Here is a 17,794-nt window from a genome sequence, read left to right as displayed (position 1 = left end):
AAAAAAAACCCCAAGAAAACCAAAATTTTCAATCTAGAAGGAACAAGATACAGCATACAGTGTGATAAGAAGAGTCATTAGAGAGAAATGATTCCACTCACATATGAAGATGTGGGTTCGATTGTCAGGTCTGATAGATGACTTGGGATCAATTACAGCTGTTTCAAATATGATTAAAATACAAGGTTTTGACAAAATTTAACCGACAATTTTATCAGCTCCATATGTAAAATCACACTTAGAATAAGTCAGGGGAAGAAGGTACTGAATTTACATACTTATTCAGGGGATTCACAGGCTAATGAGAATTTTTAAACCTTTTTGACGTGCAATTTCCCCCCCCCCCCCAAATAGTTCAGTTCTCTTTAGTTATTTGCATTTTTTCATGAGTTAAAAAAAAACAAACCCAACAACAAAAATCAGTGTAATTATTTAGAACTGAAAAATGTCTCAATTTCTAACCTTTATTGATATCTGTGGTACCCACAGAGAAAATATTCCTCAGAATCATCTTGGACAAATCAGTGTTTTGTTACGCAAAATGAACAATATTAATTTTCTTCTCTTTGTATCTTCATTTTAGCACACTTTATTGCAACCAGCATGTGACACACCACAGTGGCAACTAATCTGGGAAGGCCTCATTATTGCCAATAATATATAGCAGGCTGAAAAAATGAACTTGCTTTTCTGAGAAATAAAATAACAATCGTTACTTGGACTGAGTTAGTGGAAGATATCAGTTGCTGAAGAAAAGACTAAGTTAAAAGTTTTGAGGGAATGCTTCACATGAATGCTATGACAGAATGTCAAGAAGAGAGTAATAGTAGCGTGAATGATACAGAATATGAGTCAAAATCACACTGAGAAAGATTAGGAAAAGATTGATTAGAGGGGGATAGTGATAATGTACTGTACACTCACAGGGTCTGATATTTTGACACAGAAAGAGAGCTTGGTAGCATTTCAGACGGTTAAATATTTCTGGGAATTCTGAGACTTAACTTCCTTATTGTAGATTTTTTAAAGAAAATGTTGCTAATACGCAGTGTTCCCTATTATGCTATGTGTTATTAATTTGGAAACATTTTGAGACACACCAGTGATACATTCCTACCAGTTTTATTTTTTCTGTTTCCCTAAAATTCTCATGTGTAAGCATAAACCCTGGTAGAGAAAAGAACTCGGTTGTGTGGGAGAAAGCACTTACTCAAACAACAGCACTAATGAAAGGGAGCAGTGTAAATTGCTGGCAAAGCAAATTGCTTTTAGCATGGATGTTCTCTTCTTCAAGGTCATTCTGGTATAAAACTCCTTTGTATCTCTCTTTTATTAGCAAGGTATTAGCGTTGCTCAAGCACATTTGTATGCAAATAAAGTTGGGTAGAGGGGTGCGGCCCCTGTGTTAGGGACCGTAGTGAAGTCCTTTCCCTGTCCACGTGTGCTACGGCAGGTGACACGTGTTCCATATCCTTATGTGAGGCCACAGCAATGGAGGGCTGGGCACAGACATGAAGGGGACATTGCACAGTGCAGCATCTTCTCCTTGGCTTTGCTGCAGAGAAGCTGGAGCACTGCAGAGCATCTGGGACTCTGTGACCATCATGGTGACATATCTAGAGCACTGCGCGATCTCATGTCTCTTCTCTCTAAGTAATCCATGCCTAGATTAGCTGCAACTGATTAGTTGGGTAATTTTAGAAGCAATACTTTGTTTATGCTAGAGCATGCCTGTCTTCTGGTGACCCAGAGCTCTGAGTCAAACCCCCACTGTATGGATAAATTTCTCCATATCAGAAGAGAAGCCAATGATGAGCATGCAAATTTAAATCTCACTTCTAAAGGATAGGGGTGAAGAATTCTAGCTGTACAGATGTTAAATCAGGCTTATGTTTTTATCATACTTTGTTAAATGGGTCCATGTAAAATTACTTTCCTCTTATTTGTGTAACATATGTTGTACATGTGGCTTCATCTAATCTTTTGTCACTTTGCAAAGCAAAAACTAATTCTGGTTCCAGAGGATGGAGCAGCCTTCCATTACACAAGTTAAAGGGTATGTGCTGCAGTTCATAAGGTGTGCATGTACATTATAAATTCATTTAATTGCTCTACAGAGATGCTGATCCTAATTAAGACTTCATTGGCTTTTTCATTGAAAAGTATTAAAATTGCCTAATTAAGCATGAAAAAAATGAACAAAAAAATTAAATTAAGACTCTTTACATAAGTAAACTAAGTTTCTGCCAGTTTTTAACTCCCCTATAAGCCTGGGACGGGTTTTATCCTTCTGTGTCTCAGTGCCTCGTCCTCTTCAACTGAGACAAGGATGGGGGATCTGAGGGACCAAAGTCTTGCTCAGGCAGTACTTGGCCATTAGCAGTTTAGGCAACTTCCCCATTTTGTGGGTCCCAGATGCATCATGCAGTTCAGTACAGAAGAACTCTGCGTGTGTTAGTTTGGGACTTTCTTTTCCAAAAATTACACTATCCAAAGAGGCTTCTGAAGAAGGGAAGCAAGCAAAGCAGAAGACAGAACAGAGCACTGGTAGAAACGAGGAAACCAAATGCACAAGGTAAAAGAAGTGAGGTCCTCTGAGTCTCTTGGGTCCTGGCATCTCTCTTTTCCCCCAGTTTTTATTTTCTGATGCCGTGCCGATTTTTCCAGTTCACATCTCCCTTCTCTTCATTCCTCCCAAGGAATGCTTTCTACTTCATTTTCTACACAGATTTTAACTTTGTTCTTCGGTCACTTTATAAGGATACACAACATTAATATGTTGTATATTAATCCAGCAGAGACAGTTCTGAAATTTCACACCTTAAACCCTCTCCGAATGCAGCACTAGAGGTATAGATAAAGAATGTGTACAGTTTCCCTGTCTGCTGCATGGAATGAGCTAAAAATGGTGTTGGAGTACGTTCACAGCTTCTGTGTACTTGAGAACTTAGGGAACACATAACAAGTGTGAGGGTTTGGCTTCTAAAACTTAGGTATTAATGTGGATATTGGCATCACCACTAAAAGCAGTTTCTGTAATTTGCAGTTGTGCTGTCATGTGATTAACACTAAGTTAACTAATATTTGAGTGAGGGTTCTCTGACACATGAATAAAATGTTGTCTTTGTAAAATATGTAAAGCTTAAGTGGATATAAGAATGAATTTTCATTTTGTAAGTGCCTTCACATAGTAAAAAAGTGGGGTTTTTTTCTTATTTTTCCTTTTCTTTTCCTGACAGTACAAACAAGTGGAACAGTACATGTCATTCCACAAGCTACCTGCTGAAATGCGCCAGAAGATCCATGATTACTATGAGCACCGCTACCAAGGCAAAATCTTTGACGAAGAAAACATTTTGAATGAGCTCAATGATCCCCTCAGGGAGGTAAGATCAGAGTATTTGAGTAGTTCTTCATGGTAACGAAAACTTTCATGTCTTTGCTGTTTCTGTGTTGAAATGCTCTTTCTGATTCTATTCTGTTAATATTTAACCTCATTTGACCTAGGGAATGAATGGCCAGGAGAAATAATTTTATATTAGATTGACAAAAAGAAATAATCAGATTTACACCGTTCTGAACCAGTCTGTCAGAGTAATTGCCACACAAGGTAGTCAAAGAGTAAAATCCCATCCTTAATTTTTGAGAGAAACTCACACTTTTCTGACATTCTTTAAAATAGAGAGAGGCTGGACTAGAATGGTGAAAGGTTTTTTCTGCTCTCCCTACTTGCTAGCCACGCATCTGTGCAGGTGAAACCACTGAAAGTGAAGGGAGAGCTGCTTTGTTTTCATTGTGTGAGATAGCATCCTTCATTAAGATGGTCTTTACTTCAGACGAGGAAGCTGGAATATGATATACAAGCCATTAAAAAATCTTTTTGTTAAAAGTGTAGTCTGTGTGCTGGTTTTGGGGGTTTTATTATGCTATGCTATGTTACGTTGTATGTGGAAGCAGCTGAAATTTTCTTTGGCAGCCTGCTTGTGTGGGAGGAAGGCAGCGTTCATCTTGCTGTAACAGGGGTAGCTGCTTCATGGTAATACAAATCTGACTGTCTTCTGTTGGGTGATGCTTGTGCCTGACCCACTCAAGGATGTTTGTCTTATCAGTTGGCTGATATCCTCTACTGAAAGAAGGAAGAAAAAACAGAGGAGAAAAATGAAGCTGAAAAATTCAGAGAGAAGAAAGCATAAACAGGGAAAAGAGAAAAGAAACAAGAAAAGGGGAGAATAAAAAAAGAAGGAACAGTCTGATACGTGATGAAACCTATGTAATTTTCAGTGATACCAAGTAATGCCTTTTAGTATCCTCTGTCATGGGAGGAGTGGTGCTGAATATATGTCTGTATGTGTGTGTATATGTGTGTATATATATATACATATAAATAACACCCAACAGAGCATAGGATGGCATCTGTACTTTTGGAAAGATCTGTGAAGATTGGGTTTTTTTAAACAAGTTTTGTGTCATAAGAAGAGCATAGGTCTGTGATGGATTGCCTGTACCATTGAATCCTGCTCTTTGTTGTGAAGGGAAAACATGTCATCTGATCCAAACCCAATCAAGTTCTGTATTTAAAACAGCTATAAGAAACAGCGCCCATCCACGGGCTCTGAGGGCAGCTGGCACAGTTTTGCCACATCTGGGTTATGAAAGGTCTGATAGTGGCCTCCCTCCTTACAAACTGCCAACTGGGAATAGTGAATGGTGCCCAAAATTGCTGGGTCGTTGCTAGATGGGTCAAGTCAAAATCAGGCCAAACCATGATTGTTCTAACAATTTAACAATACAGGTGACTGAATTCCAGTGCCTGGGCCCATTTAATTCCCTAACATAGATGTAACCTGAGTCCTTTCATCATATTGTGAACTTGTACGTGTTTTGGAGGGCAGGTGGAGGGCTCTGGCTTCTGCACTGCCTCTGCCAGTTCACCCTGTGGCTCCACTCAGTAGCTTGTGAAATGTCAAGAGCAGAATGTACTATAAAAATCTAGCATGTAGGACAGGAATTATCCCTAGAGTACAGTGACAGTCAAAACATGAATCTTAGCCAGTACAGAGCTTTTGTTTTGTTAAAAGAAGAGAAGCATGTGCAGATGCATCAGTCACTGACGTCAGAAACAGCTTCATCTATTTCCACTTTTAAGGAAAGCATTTGTCCATAAATGAAGTCGAATACCCTTCCTTTGCAACAATTTGCAGTTATGGCACTGTAATCACCTGTCTTTCCCTCCTGTCCTCCCTCTCTACTTGTTTCCTCCCTCCCTCCCCTAGTCCTCTTCCTTTCCCTTCCTTTTTTCTTATTGCTTAAGAGCAGCACGGAAAGTTTGTTCAAGCGTAAAAAACAAAAAGCACTTCTGGGGAGAGATCAAGCATGGAAAATTTCAAAAATTAATGAGCCACTGAAAATATGGAGTAAGAATAGAATTTCACGGAAGGAGTGGCTTCTGTTTTTGCTATTATCATGCTGTACTTAGCATGTCGTCTTTGTTCTCTGTATTATATAAGAAAAAATTATTTACTCAGCTACAATCACATAGCACACTGCCTTGATGACAACACAGTAGTTGTTCCAGAAAAAGATCCAAAAGAAAAAGAAAAAGTAAGAACTGGGCAGTTGCAATGCCAGAACCGGTTTCCCAACTAATCTCCAAATTCTGGTGGCAGCTCATGCACTGTGCCCTAAAAACACCACTTGGGTGTTTGCTTAGTTCGGCAGTTTCAAATTCTATTTTAGCACCACATCAGTAGCGGTTTGGTAGTGAAGGTAGCGGCTTTTTGCTGTTACTAATGGGTAACAAATTGGAGCCTTTTAAAGGCAGAACACAGTTGTTTATGTATTGGATGGGATATACCATCTTATGTGCCAATAACTGCACAAGGCTGTAACGTCCAGGTGAAAGCAGAGATACTCCATCCGCATCGTTCAAGAATAAATATTTACTACATTTCTTAAATTTTTATCGACCCCTGCATTTTATCATACTTTGAGTTTAGCATAAGGTAAGAACTAAACATTCAGAGTCTCCACAAGGCATGCTTGGCTTGATGCAAGTAGCTTCTGATGAAGACATTCAGCTGCAACCATTGTTTTATGTTTACAGTGAGCAGAACGAAAGAAACCATACAAGCTACTGCATAGTTATAGAATGAATATTATCAAATCATAGAATCATAGAATTGTTGAAGTTGGAAGGGACCTTTAAGATCATCGAGTCCAACCTTTAGCCTACCCTGACAAGAGCCACTTCTAAACCATGTCCCTCAGTGCCCCATCTACCCTTTTTTTAAACACCTCCAGAGATGGTGAATCCACCACCTCCCTGGGCAACCTATTCCAATGTTTAATAACCCTTTCAGTGAAAAAATGTCTCCTAATATCTAATCTAAACCTCCCCTGACGTAACTTGAACCCGTTTCCCCTCGTCCTATCACTTGTCACCAGGGAGAAGAGGTCAGCCCCCATCTCTTTACAACCTCCTTTCAGGTAGTTGTAGAGGGTGATAAGGTCTCCCCTCAGCCTCCTCTTCTCCAGGCTAAACAACCCCAGCTCCCTCAGTCGTTCCTCATAAGGTTTGTCCTCCAGGCCCCTCACCAGCTTTGTAGCCCTTCTCTGGACACGCTCCAACACCTCAATGTCCCTCTTGTAGCGAGGGGCCCAAAACTGAACGCAGTACTCGAGGTGGGGCCTCACCAGTGCCGAGTACAGGGGGATGATCACTTCCCTAGTGTGTTACAAAATGTTACAAAAAAGTTACAAAATGTTACAAAAAATGTTACAAAAAAGTTGTAGTGTCTTCAGTTCTCCTTGTTCTCAGCCATTTAATTTTACAGTATGGGCTGAAATTTTCCACAGCTAGGCTTTCTTTAGGAGTGATGAACTTCTTTTGGTCCATGTTCTAAAATTTTGTCTCACTCTTCTTTAGCAGACAAATAATTATGCATGATATAAATACGAACATTCAACCACTAAAAATAGCTAAAGGACATTGAATTAGCTGTAAAAATCCGGTGTAAAATCAATTCCTACATGATAAATACTACTAACAAAGATGTATATCCTTATAGTAAGGTAAGACTTTTTTGGTAAAAGATATTCGTTTTACTGAGCTTATGAAAATTACATAGGGAACATTCATAGTAGTTTGTATGATTAAAATAATGAAAAGCTAAGAAAAGGTTTGAGGCATGTGTGTGAGAGGCTACCTTTGTTGGGTAACAAAACAGAGTCATGTTTATTGTGGGGAATTAACTAGGGCTTCATAAAAAAAGGAAAAAAGAATCCTGAACATTTTTAAATTTTACAAGTCTCGCTTTAGGTACTTCATAGCTGATGAAAGCAACAGGTAGCTGACTTGTATCATCCAAGGATAAGCTTGTATTAATAGATTCCCTTCGATGACTGGGAACTAAGGTAGACACTTATTAGAAAATGGGACTTAAAAAATTGTATCTTCTCCCCAGTTAAGTTAGCTGCACAATTTGGGTATATTAGTCCCATGGTAATGTAGTTAATTGGATATCCTCAGCTCTACACACTCAAACTGAATTAATTGTGCATTGCCGTATGTGGTGTGCTACTACTTGCTCATAAGGAAAGGTGCTCTCTGATGAAAGGAAAGAATTAAAGATTTCTTTTCATTACACTCAGAAATGTCACTCTTACTGAAAAGCATATCCCCTTTTTCCACAGTTAGACCTAACTGATAATAAGCGTCCAGCCTTCTTGATAATCAGATAGTCAGGAGACTCCTGACAGTTACAATTTCAGTAGAGATGCAAGATTTTAAATCCCTTCTTCCAGGCCGTGCAGGGTTGGATTCATCAAACTTATCTGTAGCTCCATACAAGTTCTGCAACAAGTCTGAGCTAATCATAAAGCTCTCTCTGCACATACCACCCCACATGCACACTCTCTCACTGTGAAGAAAACCTAGCTGACTAGCTTAGAAAAAAGGCTACATCTTCAAACAGCAATTGACATGTGAAATAAATGCTGCCTTTAATAGCATTTGCAATTAACTATCTCCCTCCCTCATTTCTTGAGGTAGTAATTAGCATTTGGTAGCAATTAGCATGTTTCTCTTATATAAATACCATCTCTGGTTCTTCAGCAGACAGACATACTTGTGAAGTTTTCTAAAGTTCACATTTTTTAGCTTGGAGGTCTTGCTACTTATGTATCTGAACATCATTTGGCATCAAAACGCCCCAGTCACAAAAGTGGTCTTTATAACTGTCATGACACGAAATGGAGGTGGCGCAGACAATAAGAGAAAAAACACAAGAAAAGACCCACAGCTAAGAGACATTCTAGAAGGACACCTGAATTACAAAAATTTAAAGATACATATGCATAAGCAGTATAATCTAAGAACAGAGTGTAAGAAATGTCAGCGTGGTTCAGCTCTGGCGTTTGTCTAAGCCACCAGCCTCTCAGCCGTGGCTGTAGGTAGATGCCCATCAAAGAACGAGAACAGGGCAAGTGTCATGTTTCCCTTAATGAGTCTCCTAGACTCCCAATATTTTCAGTTCAAGTGATTCTCTGAAACTGATGTGATTTGTCTGCTGGGTAATCCATAATACATATCTCTTCCAATTACTTATTTACACTCTTGAATCTACATTCCCTCTCTTTAACCACAACATCCTTTGGCAAGGAGCACAGATCCTCCGCTGCATGAGAAACCACCTCCTCGTCTGGGGACTGAACCTGGGTCCTACTGTTTTTTGGTTTTGATGGCCATTCATTCTTGTAGAAAAAGTGATAGTACAGTCAATTCCTACCCACCCACCCCCTTTGGATTATGATTTTATAGACTTCTATGATAACATCCTTAAACTGTATTTTTTTTTTTTAAGGTAAAGAGACCTATTCTACTTCGTTCTTTCTTGCATGGAAGCCAGCTCACCCCCATGATCATCCTTCTTGTCATTCTCAAATTTTTTTCCCGGCTGTACTATAACCTTTTAGAGATGAGAGCACCAGACCTGCAGCCAGCATACTGATGTTACAATAATAAGAATTAATTCATTTCCTAGTAATTCCTAACATTAATTTTATTTTTTAATCACTGCTAACCATGGAGTTTACTTTTTTTTTTTAATTATATCTGTAAGAGCTAACTCCTAATAAGTAATGGATACATTATTTTATGTATTTGTCTAGGAGTATCACTTAACAATTCTCTCCATCAGTAATTTCCAACCAGCTTATAAGCAGCTGCTTTTAGTTTCATTTTAACAAGTTTCTTTGCCTTTTCACGGTGCTGTTTCTGAAATTGAGCTGAATCGTGTGAAGTTCTTGGCCTTTGTTATTCCCCTAGGGACAGTGAATGTAAGTACATTGTGTTACATATTATAGCCTAATGAGTCAGATGTAAGATTCTGAAAAATATCCTGCATGGTGCTTAGTGTTGCATCAAGGGTAGCATTTTGTGACAGCTCTTGTAAGGGAGATACTCTCTCAACAAAATAATGAAAACCTTCCATTAGTGGATTTAAAATTGATAATAGTTGGTAACTTCACTATTTTTTTCCCCAATTGCTAGCCTGCTACTTTTCCCCATTAAAACTTACTTCCTTGTGTAATATCTTTCCTTCTATTTAATATTTACCTTTAAAAATCACAAAACATTATATTCTCATTTAGACTATACTATAATCCTACGCACAAAGGATGAAAAATCTCCAGAGTTAATAGTATGAGGCTAAAATGTGGTGTTGATTAGACCTTAGTATGCTTCAATCCTTTTTAATAGTGTAGTCATTATGATTTCTGGAGACAGGCCATCCAACATTAAAATGATGGTAGAAAATCAAATGAGTTTATTAAAAAACAATAAAGTATCAGAGTCAATACTAAATTATTGGAGATGCCAAATATTTTGCTTCCATAAATTTAGCTCATAAAAGATGGAAAGGTAATTCTTTCATTATAATCCACTATACTTTTATGCATTTTTATATGCAGTGAACCTTGGTATGACACTTAAAGAGGGGAACTAGGGAAAATGCATCAGAATTATAGATACAGTCATACGGGAACTCATTTAAGTATCTCTTTATATAGCTATATGAAGAGAGTGAATGCCTCTTTATCTAGTGCATTAGAGGTTTTTTTCACATAGACACAGTTAAAACATAACTTTAGTTCAAACTCTGCAGTACTGAACTCATGAAGGAATTACGCAGCATGTCAGTCTCACAGAAGAATGCTGATATACCACAGCATTACTTGTTTGACAAATGCTTAGAAAAAAAGGTATTGGTATCTTTCAAAGATCTGTGTAAGATATGCCTAAATAACAGTCTAGTTATACAAAGCTTAAGCAAAGCCCTGAAAACCTCTTAGAAAGGACTATAATTAAGTTTTTAAAATTAAAAGTAGTAACAAATGGGGCATTTTAATGTTGGAAATGAGCAGACAATCACCAGGTGATTGGATTATTGTGTTTTAAGATGCTTTGCACCAGCGGGTGTGACATGGTAACACACTGTGTGCACACTCAAATCTGTTTGCCCAGAGACCTGAGACAATGAATTTTGATTTCCTGAGCTGTGGGGAGTGTGCTTGCTCCTCCACATATGCACGCGTGAGTGTACATGCTGCAGTTGAGACAAAGCTTCTGAATTGTCAACCACTTTCATTGCTGGTGCACATAGTCAAGAAATTTTGATCACACTCCCTTCTGTGTTTGACATGCTTTGTTAGCAAATCCATCCTGAGCTGAGATATGCTTTGGCATGTCCAAGATCTATCTGCTTCCAATAAAGCAGCTAATAATACAACAGCAGTTCTTAGTAGTTACGATTTTGAACAGTCTTGTTACTGCACCTGTGAGATTCCATGTCTTAATTGTTTAATAAATATTTCAGACGTGACAGTTCTTTCATGAGTTCTTTAAATATACTAATCCAAATCAGATCCCCAAATCTTAGTGCAGTAGTTGTCTTCCATAGAAAGGTAAGTTTTTTGAGAAAAGTACCAGGCTATTTAGATGCAAACTAAATGCTGTGAGAGATGTCAAATCCCATTACAGAACAGTAAATCCAGTCTCTGCCTGCTCCTGTCTGAACTGCTGTTCAGGCATCTGAAGAGCAGAATCAGAAAGGTTTTTGTGGGCACCAGGTCCAGCACATTGAGAGAACGGCAGCTGATGCAACAGGAGCGCTGTCCCGCAGAGGAGAATTTTGCACTAATGCCTTACTCGGTCCGAGATCATGCTTCAAAGTGTCTGTCATGTCCCAGTTTTTAATGCACTGAAGAATTGTTCAGTGAGCTGAGACCCAGCTAGTGCTGGGGGCAGCGGATGGAAAAAGTCAAGAACTTTTTTTTTTTTCCTTCGTGCATTTTCTGCTGAAAGCCCGGAAAGGTTACTGCTTATTAGACAATGCTTACTACAGCATGTTCATTCCTATTAGGTCTGAATATGCTATTGCAATTATAGATGGCATTGCTGATTTTTAGGAGGTTAAAAATAAAAACAAAGTACTTCAGATGACTTCTGAGTTAGTTCTCCTTATGTAAACACATTCTTTTAACATTGTGCTTGCTTTGGCTTAGCCTGTGTCCTCTCTAGTAGGATTTGGAAAGTTTTGGTTTATTTAGCGAAAACCCAATGATCTTTTGCCCTAATCCCTGAATTGTGACTAAGAGTCCATTATGTTAAAACAGCAGAGGCTGACAGATGATCCTTTGAATCCTTTAGAGAATATCTGAAGATAAATGAAAAATAAATAAATACAAATTCTTGGTGCAGGGTTGGAAACTAGACCTGTTTTAATTCAAGATTAGGGGATGCAGGATCTGGGTATAGGAAAGCAAACTAGTACCTGCCAGGGCTCTCTATTTTTTTCCCTCACAAGCTTCTGCAGCAAAATGTCATGGCACTTGTCTAAGGGGAGCGTGGGAAGGGGAAGGGGGAAAGCAGAGGGCAGGATGCAGCCCTGATCCCAGTGGAAAATGTGATGCAGACAAGACAGGGATGCACAGCAGGGACGTGCTCACATCCCTTTCCTGTAAATCTCATCCTCAGAGGTCGAAAGGGAACATCTTTTCCTTCAGTTTTCACTGTGGAATTTAAATTCTGGATGCAGAAGCAAGCTAAAGTCTTTTGAAGTATATTTGTTAGGAATCAGTAGAAGTGCTGTGGGGGTCATGGAATACAAAAGTTTCTGTCTTGAGTGGGCACCCTTTAAACATGCCAGCGTCCATGAAAGTCACCACAAATAAAGCTTAGAGTTGTGACTCACCACCAGCAAGAGGAGATAAATATGCCGTGAACTGTCTGATGCAGAAGAAAATACATGTGCCTATTTTTATGCACGCGGTTACACATTATGATTATGGTAGTAACAGCATACAGAAGGGTACACAGCATTTCCCATGCATAAATTTGGAGTTGCCTTTTAGAAGTATGTTATCTCAAAGGCAAAGACAAGGAGAACAAAAAACAACAGCACAAAATGTGTTCTGAATGCTTATTTATGGACTTAATTTCCAGTTGGTACAGTGGTGATTTAAGAAGGTAATCTCCTTAAAACTGTGGGAGATATCCAAGTTAGGTTAAACTCTTCACATCATGGCAATGCTAGATCATGGTTTTGCTTTTTTCCTAGTGTCACTGGAACAAAAAAAATTGTACATTATTTTGAAAACCTGCACAAAATTCTGTCTAATCTGTAGTTTTGGACTATTGCTGTTATCTAGCAAACACAATGAGAAAATACTTACGATCTTTTCCCCCAAATTGTCTTGCAGGCAAGCTGAAGGTGAAATACTGATTGCTTTTCTGAAGTCTTAGTACCTGAAAAATCAGGGGTCTCCTCCTCAGTTGCAAAATAATCTTTTGAAAATGTAATCGCTTTTGATGAAGAGTCTTTTTATAAGAGATTGAATGGAAATGGGAATTGCAAAGAAAATTTTGGAATTATAAATGGACAGATAATGAAATTTAGCATAGATGGGGATGCACACAATGTTGAATTGCACTCGTTTAATTTAAACACAAGTGTTTCACACTGAAGGGATGTGGTGTCTGATGTTTCCAGTGATTAACAAGAGTATTCGTCCCCTTGGGACGAAACTCCTGTGATAGAAGATTGTTAGAGGTGAGTGGAGTTAAAAGCTGGTGCAAACTGGAGTCTGCCACTGTGAGTACAGGTACAGACTTCCTGGAACTCCTGGGCTGAGTTCAAGGCAATGGGTTTTGCAAAAGGTTGTCACGACCTCTTTCATGATACCTTCACGATACCGTCCTGCCCAGTGGTAGCACTGGATCCCAAGCCAGCCTCATCAGAAGTCGAGCACTGACTGGCAAGGACTTCCTCTAAGAGGATTTTAATCTCACAGCTTGTTCTGTGGAGTCTATGTTTGTTAATTTTCTTCTGAGTAAATCCATTTTTCTTTTCCCTCGTTTGTGAAAAGCAAAAACTCTATGGGTGGCTGAGGAAATATTAATAAGGTGCTCTAAAGCACATACAGTGGCAAGTTTTATTTATGAGCTGATTATTGCATGTTTGTGCTCTCTGATCACTATAGTACATTTGAAACAATGGATGGTGCCTTGCTAGAAGGCCAAGCTATTTTGTAGATAAAATAAATACTTATATGTTTATATATATCTTAAAGAAAAGCCACATTCTTTGTACCTAACAGTTTTCATTTTAGCCTGGATTGCAGTCATTAGTTAACTCTGACCGAAAGCTATTATTTATTTCTGTGATCTCAAGCATGTCACTTACATGTATTAAAAATAAGTTTATTTCATAGTGAGGAGCTTTTTCTTGTACTGAATTTACCAGGAAGTAAAGATGGGTCTATTAAAAAAGTAGAAAAAAGTAGAACTACTGAGAATCATTTGGAAAATATACCTGATGAGAGCATTATGCTATAGGAGTTGTAGCAGATTATTTGGGAAATATAGTGGCTAGTACAGACATCCACAGTCCCTGACACAAAAATCTAGCTGCTCATTGTACCACCCATTGCCACACATTGTATAAACACTTGTGTATTTATGAAAAGACGAGTTTTCATGATCATCGGCATTTCACCAAGAGTAGAAATTCTCCCATCAGTAGGGGTTGGAAATGAAATAGTTCCTGCTTTTTAGCATCTGGCACAAAATAGATTCACTACTGAGAGGAAGAGAAATGCTGACAATATTATGTGTGGACAGCTTAATATATAACAGACCTTGAAAGGAATTAAGAGGCAATGACATCTGTAGAGATGCAGAAATGGAAGTGTATGTAGCTTGCTTTGTCATTCTCTAACACCAGATACGTTCTTCATAATATTGATACTTACAGCAACGGGACAAACTTAGAATCTGAGAAAGAGGTTAATACCCTTCCTGAGCCATTATTTAAAGTTCATGGCTCACCTATTTTTAGGCCAGCATGTGAGATGTTCGCTGAAAATAGATACAGATCATGTGTCCTTGCAGAATATAGAACATCAGGACATTTCATTTCCAAAGAACATAATTGGGACTGGGAGCAGAATCTTCTTTCTTCTCACCTTTTTGGTTGTAGATTATAACTTCTGTTATACAAGCACACACTCTTACATGAATTATATTAACCTCTAAATATTTAACTAAAACTAATTTGAAATACAGTTCTAATGGGACACATTAATTAGTTAAACTTTGGGGTTTTTACATTAAATGTACAAATATGTACATTTGTACACATATAGATATGTCCATGTACACATACAAATATATGTGTGGGAGAGCATATGTATGCATATATATACACACATACACAGACTTTCAGGCATATACATGCAAACTCATGTGTCCAAGTGTATGCGTGAGAAGAATTCTATATATTACTCTGCAGATAACTTTGCGTAGTACTAAGTACAAACATTGCATTATGTACTCCAATATGGTCTTTATATTTCTCAATGTTACAGTCTATCTCAACACATATTTCCTCTGCAGCTAGTCTATGTTTGTAATATATTACCTTAAAATGAACTGTAATGACAAGGGTTTTAAGGGCTCCCCTATGATATAAAATCAATATAGATAAATTTATTCATAAAAGTAGAGATTAAGATATAGTTTTAAGATAATTTGAAAATCTTTCTGAATAAATTATAGGAACATATTTCTTATGGAAATAATCCTCAGCCTATATTTAATTCATGGAGTAATGTAATTATACTTAAATGCTATTAACAGTTAAATAAATTTAAAACTCTAGGCAAGCAGATGAGCTGAAATTATTTTGAAAAAGAATATTTAAATGATGTAAAGAACATGTCACTGCCTATGCACCTGCATCCTGTGGCTGCCGGGTCTCACGCACAGATGCTAATGGCAGTTCCCAAGTATCCCGCTGTCATTAGGCTCTTTGCTGTTAGTGCACGTCTAGTCCCGGAGCGAAAGCACAAACACAAATATTTAAGGCCTTAGTGATTGCATGCAGAGAGCAAGCACAGCATAGTTACTAAATGTAGATGACAGAAGGCTGCAGGTATCTCCCCTGGTTTCTTGTTTGTTATTTACAGAGCTGCTTCCCCTCCACGGTCCCTAGAACAAAAGTTTTCAGGATTTACAAATGCTAAGAATGTCCTATGCATCCTTGATCTGTCAAGTCTTGACCATGATTTGGCTCCTAGTTGTAATGTGACTCTTCTTTGTTACACTGATACCATGCCATTATTAAGTGTGTCTGCCTGCTGGGTGTTTAAAGCGTGCGATGCATTACTTTTACTCTAGCTGTTATTACTAATCCACATTGACTAGTCTACTCCTGCCAGTTTGCCTTCTTTTTCTTCCACATGATCTGCTATCGAGTCTGTTCTTGCTGTCACCGTGCCTACTTGCACTCCTCAGAATTTCTTCCACTCTTTACACCTCCTGTGTCATTTATGCGTCTCTTTCCCCTGCAGCTACCAATATTAGCCAAAGTGGCACTCTCTAGCAAATTCTGTCTTCAGGGCTGTCTGGCTGTCACTCTACTAAGTTATTCGCAGAGTCTTCATCTGCATTTTTACCATCTGATGATATCTCTTCTGGAGCCAGCTCTCCGTGTCTCACGCTTTCTTACAACTGAGCATCATCCTCATGTTTCACTGTAAAACTGGGCTCTAGAAGCCATGCTTTCAGTATTTTTCCACTTCTGCATGCTTACCCTCTGGTGCAGTGGCCTGAATGTGATTCCTGACCTCATTACACCCATGTTGCTACTCACAACATAACGTCACTGATCCCACTGTGCCTGATCCCACTCCAGCACCCTTTTCACTAGTTTCCTTTAGAAGGCAAATTCAAATAGTCTCATAATTAGCTTGTCCCAGTTCACATAGCAAAGCAGTGACGAAGGCTGATTCAGAATTAGAAAGGGATTGTGCATCCTCCTTATCTTTCTTTTTATATCCTTCTCTTATATATAGATGTGTACATCTATAGCTGACATTGTAAATATTCTTGCACATACACACACAGGCATTCAGGCGTCTGTCTTTTGTCTGAGAAATCTAAATAAATCTTCTCATTATTTACAAATGCGCTTTTTTACCTCTTTAAGAAGCAGATTATATATAATTTAGCAATGTTTAGATTTTGTGTTAGATAGGAGTTTGCTCTTTCTCCCATATCGTACTATAGAATAAGGCCTTCATTGAATAGTTACAAATCAAATTAGATGCAAAGAGAAATCTACTTAAAAACTCTAAACATAATTTCAATGTGGATATTTCAAGCTCAGCTAACTGGGATTTATCCAGTATAATCAGGAAGATTTAATTTAAGCCACTTAATAATTTTATATAGAGAGGCTTTGAACCAATGGGCTTTTAGTTCATAATAAGAAGTAAGTGTTAACCTAGCAATTAACAAGATAACAGTATTTCTGATCCAGAGCTCTTGGAGAGCTTTAAAATAACTCAGTAAACAAATCACCACTGATTTTTAAATAACTGTTTTCCTGGTGGTTGTTGTTACTGTGACAGCTAAACCATACACATAGGGTGTAGATAAAGCACGTTCTCTTGAGAACTACCTCCTTGCTGAGTCAGTTGTTTTGGCCATTTGGGTTCCAGTACACAGGGGACTGGAGGAGGGAGGAGGGGACAAAAAGGGAGGGATGGAATGGCAGAAGAGATTTCTTGCTTGTTGCAGAGCTCACAATAAACTCTCCGTGGAAGCATTCCTAGCTTCAGTTTCTGCTCTTGATCAAACAAGTGCCAATCAGAAAGATGTCAACACAAAAATTTATGTCCAACCCATAGCTTTCTATTTCCCCTAAGGCATGTTGATTTTTTCCTGCCACCTAGTTCTTTGCTTCAGTACTTTTTTGTCCCCAGTCAGCCCCCTGCTAGCTCCAAACACAAATTTTTTTCCTCCCTGCTTTCAACCAGAAGTTACTCTCTTCATGGCCTTCCCTTTCTTCAGCGAGACAAACTGTGTTGTTCAGCCACCACATGCTGTTCTGCATTCTGACTGACATATTTTACACAGCAAAACACCCAAATAAATATATTTTATCTAATAACTCACACAAATGTAAGTGTAACTCAGGCTACTTTTTGAAGCTCAACTGTCTCTTCCTCTTTTACTTTCTTTCATGCACAACTACTCTTCCATGCAATCAGGTGAGTCAAGCACTGTCCTGAGAACAGCAGCAGTCTTTACAGCTCTATTCTAAAACAAAGCCTTTTTTTTTTTTATTGGCAACCAGGTTCCCAGTCTCACTGACTTTGGTGAATATAAGAAGTACTCTTCATTCAGAAAAGATACAACTAGCCTTTGAGCTGTTTTGTTTGGAAGGAT

The 17,794-nt window shown here is 38.4% G+C and overlaps 1 protein-coding gene across 1 annotated transcript in view; it reads left to right on the top strand.

Moving 5' to 3' along the window:
* The window catches only part of HCN1 (hyperpolarization activated cyclic nucleotide gated potassium channel 1), a 203,092-nt gene that overhangs the window by 155,401 nt on the left and 29,897 nt on the right, over positions 1-17,794 (top strand). The window contains exon 5 of the mRNA XM_074570419.1: positions 3,240-3,386. Within this exon, the coding sequence (XP_074426520.1) occupies positions 3,240-3,386 (147 nt within the window). The remainder of the gene's footprint in view (positions 1-3,239; positions 3,387-17,794) is intronic.

The sequence above is a fragment of the Larus michahellis genome, chromosome Z (assembly GCF_964199755.1).
Source record: "Larus michahellis chromosome Z, bLarMic1.1, whole genome shotgun sequence".
Lineage (NCBI taxonomy): Eukaryota > Metazoa > Chordata > Aves > Charadriiformes > Laridae > Larus > Larus michahellis.
This window is presented reverse-complemented; position numbering and strand designations above follow the sequence as displayed.